Source organism: Ranitomeya imitator, chromosome 3 (genome assembly GCF_032444005.1).
Source record: "Ranitomeya imitator isolate aRanImi1 chromosome 3, aRanImi1.pri, whole genome shotgun sequence".
In the NCBI taxonomy this organism is placed as follows: domain Eukaryota; kingdom Metazoa; phylum Chordata; class Amphibia; order Anura; family Dendrobatidae; genus Ranitomeya; species Ranitomeya imitator.
The window spans coordinates 96,049,686-96,058,231 of record NC_091284.1 but is presented as its reverse complement, the minus strand read 5'-3'; the positions used below and the strand labels follow the sequence as shown (position 1 = coordinate 96,058,231).

Sequence of the window (8,546 nt, the reverse complement as noted above, 5' to 3'; positions counted from 1 at the left end):
TTAAAAATTCCAAAATGGAAAATGGGCCGATGCATGTGTTTGGGCACACTGCATGGTTACTACCTAGTTGCACCCCCTTTTGTAAGTATCATAGCTTGTAAATGCTTTTTATAGCCAGACAAGCGTCTTTCAACTCATGTTTGAAGGATTTCCATCCATTCTTCCCTGGAAAATTCTTCCAGTTCTGTGACATTCCTGAGTGGTCTGGTATACACTGCTATTATGAGGTTTAGCCACAAATGCTCAGATCAGGGGACTGTGAGGGCCATTGTAAATCCTTCAGCTTGCGCCTTTAGAGGTAGTCTAATGTGGATTTTTACATGTGTTTAGGATCATTATCCATTTGAAGAAGCCATCCTCTTTTCAACTTCAGCTATTTTACAGATGGTGTTATATTTGTATCAAGAATATTTAGAAATTTAATTAAATCCATTCTTCCCTCTACCCGTGAAATGTTCCCTGTGCCATTGGCTGCCGCCCCAAAACATGATTGATCCACGCCCATGCTTAATGGTTGGCAAGATGTTCTTTCGCCAAAAAATTCTGTGCTCTTTCTCCTCGCGTACCTTTGTTCATTGTGACTAAAGAGTTTTATTTTAACCTCATTGTTCCACAGGACTTGTTTCTAAAATGCATCAGGTTTGTTTAGATGTTCTTTTGCATACTTCTGACACTGAATTTTATGGTGACACAGGAGAAGTTTTCTTCTGATGACTCTTACATGAAGACCATATTTGTGCAGGTGTCTCTGAACAGTAGAACAATGTACCGTAACTCCAGAGTCTGCTAAATCTTTCTGAAGATCTTTTGGAGACAAGCGAGGGTTCTGATTTGCCTCTCTAGCAATCTTACGAGCAGCTCTCACTGAAATTTTGCTTGGTCTCCCAGACTTTATCTTGACCTCTACTGTTCCTGCTAACTGCCATTTCTTAATTTCATTTCGAACTGAGGAATGGGCAACTTGAAAGCGCTTTATCTTATAACTTTCTGATTTGTGGGCCTCCACCATTTTCAGAGTGCTAGGTAGCTGCTTAGAAGAAACTATGGCTGCTGTTTTTTCGCGCAAGGTTAGAGAAGACTGGGTTTTTATAAAGCTGGAATTTTGCATCACCTGGCCTTTCCTAACGATGGTAGTGAACAAGACATAATCTTAACAGGATAATTAAGGTCTGGCACCATGGTCAAAGTTATCTGAGTGCACAAATCTCCAAGGGTGCCCAAACTTTTGCATCACCCCATTTTCCTTTAGGTGTCCTGAACGGGACTTGTACTATCATCTGGTGTATGACCGTTTCCAGCTAAAAATCTCTTCCTCCAGATCTTTATAAATAGCAGTTTCTTGTCTTTGTAGTGTAGACCTCCTATGTCGGGTCATCAAGTTTGAACTTCTGTGTCTTGTGAACCACTTTTTCTTCTCTTCTGTACGGAAAAATTCTGTTATGGATCTAAAATAGTCCAATGTAACTTCATGACTCCAAGCTCCAGGTGATTCTGTAAGGAACCCACAGTGACCTCCATAATGTGTTAATAGAAGTAAAAAGTAAGGATTGGTTCTGAAAAGTTCAATGGGGAGTGTAGTCTGTGGCGGTCCTCGAATAGGGTCATCCATGCTACAGATGCATAGCACAGGGACAGCAACTTCATCCACGTCGCGTAGGGGTTCATTGCGCTCCCAGTAGGTGTCCCAGCTTACTTTCCTATTTTCAAACTGGCAATGTAATGTCTCATGGAATTCCTGTAGAGAATTACTTCTAAATAGTTTCTCAGTCGACACAACTTCTACCAAAGCTGAGAAATATCTGCAATGGAGAACACAACACCTTAGTGGAATTTCATATAAAAATGCAAAGAAAAAAATGTCATTACTGAACAAAGAGTGATCTTATAAGTTGCTTTCTGAACTCCGTTTTTTTGTGTCATCCACTATACTGTATATTAGTTGTATTTTAAAACATAACTACAAAAACCTTAAGATACAACCTCTGTAAAATGAAAAATGTCATGACAAAAAAAATAGTTGTACTTATTGATGGTCAGAACCTATTCTAATTATGCTGTTAAACGTGAGAACCCCACAAAAAAACTTGTATAGCTCTGGGATTCTGATGGTTTATTTCCATATCATATACACTTTTATTGTATTTCTTAAAGGGTTATCATCAAGTTCTTAAATTATTTAAACAGCATGAAAATAAGAAAGTTAGTATTTGACATGCTTTCATTCTCCTGCTGTAAGAGCTTTATAATTTATAGTGTAGAGCTGGTTTCCATGGAGCTTGGTAAGCAGACCCTGGCCAAGAGTGTGTAGTAACATTCCAGGAGAGGGGTTAACTCCTAACATCCCAGACAGCTCTTTCCAACCCATTGACTTGATCAGAAGTTACCTGATCACCCCCACTATCATCTGAAGAGATGCAGTTATAAATCATCAGCTGAGCAAGTTTCACGACTCTCTGCTGTCACTGTGAAACGTGTTTGTTCAAATGACCTGTTCTCTATTTATAATTACGATAACAGTGTAGACTCAGAGAAAATAGCTGATGGCAAATGTCTAACAGCAGAACTTGTGCTACTAATACTACAGTTCTGCTACTCACCAAAGCTGTCACTCATGGATGAGGCCCGGCATGCCACAAATCAGGAAGTAAGGAAGCTAGGGAGGCTACATTGGTCTGAAATACTCAAGAGACAGCTTGAAATTACCTTTTAATTCAATTATAGAAATGTAGTGCTGTATTTATAGGATTTTTTTACTTTTATCATTCTGTTGTTTGTCTCCTACAGACAGGTACGTCTGTAATACAATACCATCAGGAAGGTGTATGATTAGCTACAGATGTAATCTACAGCAGGACAATGACCTCAAACATATAGCCAGTCATTAAGAATCGTCTTCGGTAGAAAGAAGAAAAATGAGTTGTGAAAGTGATGGTAATGTGCCTACAGAGCCCTGATTTCAGTATATAGTCTGTCTGGGATTAAATCAAGAGACAGAAGGCTTTGCACAAGCGTCATCCACAGAAGATCTGTGGTTAGTTCTCCAAGATGTTTGGAAAAACCTCCTTGTGGAGTTCTTCAAAAACCATCTGAACTTAGTAGAAATGATGCTGTTCTGAAGGCAAAGGAGTCAGAACAAATATCACCTAATGTCACCTTTAGGCTATGTGCACACGTAGGAAATGTGGTGCAGAATTTTCTGCACTAAATCTGCATCTCCTGGCAGAATCCGCAGGTGCGTTTTTTGTGCGTTTTTTATAATGGATGGGTGCAGAAATGCTGCAGAACTGCACAAAAGAAGTGACATGCACTTCTTTAAAATCTGCAGCGTTTCTGCGCAGATTTTTCTGCACCATGTGCACAGCTTTTTTTTTTTCACATTGATTTACATTGTACTGTAAATCACAGTGCAGTTCTGCAGCGTTTCTGCTGCAGAAACATCTGCTGCAGTTCTGCACTAAATCTGCATTGCGTGCACATACCATTAGGCATTTTTTAGCTGCTTCAAGCTAAAGGCTTCATTTTTTTCATGCAATTTCCTCCTGAAGGGGCACTACCTTTTGTAATGTTCTCCCACACTCAGGAGGACTGCAGTCTAACTAAAATTCTGTACCTGCTCTTGATAAACTGGCACTGGGTTCTTATCAATGTCCTGGGTGTTATACCAATGTTACTTTCCATCTCAACACATTGGTCAATCAATTGCTATTTGTTCCATATTGAGACATGAGAATTGGCAGGCTGCCTCTCTACAAACACTCTGCCCCATCAGCTGCAACCGCAGTGGGCTTAACACATTTTACTCAAGATTTTATACTAAAATGACTCGGTGCTAATAGCAGAAGATTATGTGCTCAGAAATCTATAATATAACGCTGGGAGCGTCACTCTATCCGAAGCCTTTATAGACTGCGCAGGCGCAAGCGCCGGCAGAGTCTGGCCCCCACAGAGTGACGCTCCCAGGAGATCGCGGTATGCGTAAGCACTGAACGCATACCGCGATCTCCACCGGAGAGTCAGGGACCGCCAGGAGGGTAAGTATATTCACCTTTCCCCGTTCCAGCGCTGCGTGCGGCTCCGTCTCCTGGCTCCTCTGCTGTGACAGTTCAGAGGGCGCGATGACACGCTTAATGCGCGCCGGCGCCGCCTTCTGACTTACCAGTCACAGGCAGAGGAGCAGGAGTGCGTCTTCAAGAAAATGGCGCCGGAACGCGCGGACTGCGCAGGCGCCGATTCCGCCAGCAGTAGGACCAAGAAAATGGCGGCGGAAAGGAATCAGGTGGCGCAAGTAACAAATTGCTGTGGCATGAGGCCGTGGCACTTCATGCCACAGCTATTTGTTACTTACGCCACCTGATACGGGGCATATACTATGGAGCATCTTATGGAGCAGCGTATGGGGCATATGGATGGGAGCAGCAAATTAAAGAACGGTGCCGCAGGATGGGAGCAGCACATGACAGAACGGGGGCGCAGGATGGGAGCAGCAAATGACAGACCGGGGGCGCAGGATGGGAGCAGCACATGACAGAACGGGGGCGCAGGATGGGAGCAGCACATGACAGAACGGGGGCGCAGGATGGGAGCAGCATATGACAGAACGGGGGCACAGGATGGGAGCAGCACATGACAGAATGGGGGCGCAGGATGGGAGCAGCAAATGACAGAATGGGGGAGCAGGATGGGAGCAGCACATGACAGAACGGGGGCGCAGGATGGGAGCAGCACATGACAGGATGGGAGCAGGAAATGCCAGAATGGAGGCACAGGATGGGAGCAGCACATGACAGAACGGGGGCGCAGGATGGGAGCAGCACATGACAGAACGGGGGCGCAGGATGGGAGCAGCACATGACAGAACGGGGGCGCAGGATGGGAGCAGCACATGACAGAACGGGGGCGCAGGATGGGAGCAGCATATGACAGAACGGGGGCACAGGATGGGAGCAGCACATGACAGAATGGGGGCGCAGGATGGGAGCAGCAAATGACAGAACGGGGGAGCAGGATGGGAGCAGCACATGACAGAACGGGGGCGCAGGATGGGAGCAGCACATGACAGGATGGGAGCAGGAAATGCCAGAATGGAGGCACAGGATGGGAGCAGCACATGACAGAACGGGGGCGCAGGATGGGAGCAGCACATGACAGAACGGGGGCGCAGGATGGGAGCAGCACATGACAGAATGGGGGCGCAGGATGGAACAGCACATGACAGGATAGGGACGCAGGATGGAGCAGCACATGACAGGATGGGGACACAGGATGGAGCAGCACATACCAGGATGGAGACCATATACCAATATAAATGCTCGCCACCCGGGCGTAGAACGGGTTCAATAGCTAGTTCTAAATAAACCCATATTACTGTGTGCAGACATTCTACCTCCTTCCAGTCTCCTTGCAAGTATGCTCTATGTCATATGTTCTGTCAGGAAGATTAAAGCCTTCGTTGAATTTACATGTAATGGCTTTTCAGTGAGAGCAGAGCTCCTGGACAGGTATACTGCGGGAAAATGTTAACATCTGCATTGGGCTTTTCATTTTTCTTTTACATGATTGAAAAAGCAAAACCAAGTTAATTTCGGGACAGATCTGTCACATAACTTACATCAACAACGCCCAACAGATCCTATTGATTACAACAGGGTCTGTTGGGTTTATATCATGGTGTCCCTAATACTAGACTATATTTTGCAATATTTTTAATAGAATCCAAAACAAAGTATAAAAGCGAACAATGTCAGGATAGGAGGACATTTCTCTCTTTTAAACTATATTACAAAGTTATTGCTTAAAATCATCGATTTAAAGGCGTTGCATTGCTGAGTCACTTCTAACAGACATGATTCAGGGAAGTCAAGGAGTCTGAAGTGAAGAGCCAAGGGGGTATATCATGAACAAAAGGATGAGGCAAAGGTGTAGTCAGGTCACAGTCCGGCGTCAAAATTCCAAGATCAGAATGTTCCAAGGCAAAAGGGGTAATAGAAACAAGTAGTCAAAATGCAAATCCAAGGTCTGGCAACAAAGATTAGAATGTTAAAGTTCAAAGCAAATCTTTATAAAAATAAAGATTATTTATTTATTTATTTATTTAAAGCACAGGGAAAACACTACTGAGCTGAAAGCTATGACTGACAGAGATCTTGGACTGAAAGCTTAGCTAAATAGCTAGCTAATGATCTAGAACAGGGAACACCTGAAGGAAGCTCAGCACCTCCCAATCTCAGATTGGACGGCTGAGCTATCTAACAAAATGCTGACCGCTAAGCACGCCCCTGCACTAGGTTGAATGACTGAGTTATCATTCACAAAAACTGATAGGGCATCAAAATTGTCACTCACTGCCTCCAAGACACACTGAGCGGAGGAATCGTGACAGGCATATACTCTCAAGTTAGGAAGTTATCCCATAGATAAGGGATAACTTCATGATTGCTGGAGATCCAATCCTTTGGACCCAATTGATCCCTAGAACTGCCGCTCCATTAATGCTTATGGAAGTGCCAAAGACCAGCCAGGTGCTGTGCTTGGCTATCTCATTCGCTTCCATTAAACGTTATGTAATGGTGTCACAGTGCACATGATCAACCACCAATCCATACACACAGTATTCTTCAGACCCAGTTGTAGGGATCAGTGGGGGTTGCAGCGTTCAGACCCCCAGCAATCAGGAAGTTATCCCCTCTTCATGGAAAACCTCCAAACTTAAGAATACTCCTTATAAGGAAAAAAAATGCTATTTCACCAAATTTTAGCTGTTATTTTTATACCTTGTCAGCAACAAGTGTGATATTTTGTTCCTAAGTATATTCTTTTTTAGGATCTCACCCTTGTTTCCTTGAAACATATTAAAATACAACAAAAAAAACCATTAAGTTGTTTTATTCAGCCACATATCTAGATGTGAATAGAATATAGTAAGAAAAAAAATCATAACTGCAAAATGTGAACATGGCTTATAAGAGCTGGTACTGCAGAAATAAAACTCCCCCCATATTCTTAGCAGTTAACCTCTCATAATAATCCTAAGCGATCTTATCCAACTTTTTAAAAACTTTTAAAAATAGTTTTTAAAGAATAAATTATATGTCTCTTTCCCATGAAGATTGAGCAATGCTGCTCCTGTGCTACTCCATGGTCTTTCTGGTTGACACATGACCACTGCAGCCAATCAGCAGCCTCTCTGGTCATGTGACATACTGCTGCCATCATGACTCCTATCACTGAGCAGTGATGCCAATAGCATGCTGCAGGCAATTACATTCTGACCTATTGTAAACTAAGCAAGAACATCAGCGCTTGAGCAGTGAAGACATGCAGATTTTTTATTTTTTTTTTACAGAAACCTCCTTTAAATATTTAAAGGTAGTTCTGAAATGAAAACTGTGTTTCGATTACTGTGTAACATAGTACTAACAACCCATATGCATATCATATCACATATTAGTCTGTGCTTTGCAATACATACCTGCTAAGAATTACTTTTTGATAAAACAGCAGAGGCCATTCATAAAACCATGGCAGCCTGGTTTCAAACCACTCCTGGCAGCGGAAAACTGGTGAAATGCAGGACACAGCTGTCATGTAACTGGATGAGCCACATTCTCCCAAATAAGAAAGCAGCAATCCAGACCCAAGTCCTTCACTGACAGCAAAGAACATGGAACTCGGATGCCTAAAACAAATATAATTTACAGCTTCTTTGAGATCTCCAGGTTCCCCAAAATCCTGTAGTCGAAGTGTTGTCAGGGGACAATCATTTTGCCCTCGTCTGTTAAATATGACTGGATAGTAACCTTTGTCTAATGCCAGCAGACAAAAATGCTGAACGTTTCTCGTCAACTTGCCAAAAGGGTTTGGAATTACCAGGAGTAATGGTGGATTATCCGTGATGTTTGTGCCCCTTCTTGTTTTTAGACTTTGTCTTGGTCCCACCACCCAGTCCAAAGCAATGATCCCACCATCTGTGAGCTGTAGATTTTCCCTGGCTAGCTCCAAAACATTATCCGGTGGAAGGAAGTTTTGAATAAGAGTCTGAAGGTTCGACCAATGACTCCAACACCAACGTGTTGGCTCCAGCACTAAGCGCTGAATATCTTTAAGCAGCCAACGAGCAAGAGCTGATTGTTTGCATATAAGCTGGTATCCTTCTGCAAAAGATACCCAAGAGTCTCTAAAATCATCTCCAAAGCGATCGTCTTCTTCGGTTTCTCCAGTGTGTTCTTGTTTCTGCTTTGTAGACCAAATCTTGACCTTAAAAACAGAACCTATAAGAATACTTATCCGGGACCAGATCACTCTCCACACACTTTGCATCGAAAACATAATGACTATGCCCCCTCTGGTGAGGTTCCTGAGCTGCCTCTTCCTGATTAGTTGTCCTTGAACCTTTCATCAACACAAACATTTTTCTACTGCTTTTACTTAGCTAATGTTCTATTTATTCAAGTCCTGGACTCCTGGCTTTGAGCTTTAGCAAAGGTTGAGCTATTCTTTTACAAAACTGTTTGAATAGTGATTCGTGTTTGTGTTCTAGTGAAGCCTGC

At 43.1% G+C, this 8,546-nt stretch overlaps 1 protein-coding gene across 1 annotated transcript; it reads right to left on the bottom strand.

Annotated features, from left to right (window-relative positions):
- Positions 1-1,273: 1,273 nt before the first annotated feature.
- Positions 1,274-8,325, bottom strand: ABHD15 (abhydrolase domain containing 15). Its single transcript, XM_069760053.1, has 2 exons — positions 7,469-8,325; positions 1,274-1,799 (listed from the first exon to the last, which is right to left on the bottom strand). The coding sequence occupies exons 1-2, from the start codon at positions 8,323-8,325 to the stop codon at positions 1,274-1,276; spliced, it is 1,383 nt and encodes a 460-aa protein (XP_069616154.1).
- Positions 8,326-8,546: the final 221 nt, after the last annotated feature.

Coding starts and splice junctions, on each gene's coding strand:
- ABHD15 (XM_069760053.1), bottom strand. CDS start 8,325: ATGTTTTCGATGCAAAGTGTGTGGAGAGTGATCTGGTCCCGGATAAGT. Junction 1,800..7,468: donor CAAAAAGTAATTCTTAGCAG/GTATGTATTGCA, acceptor TCTCCATTGCAG/ATATTTCTCAGCTTTGGTAG.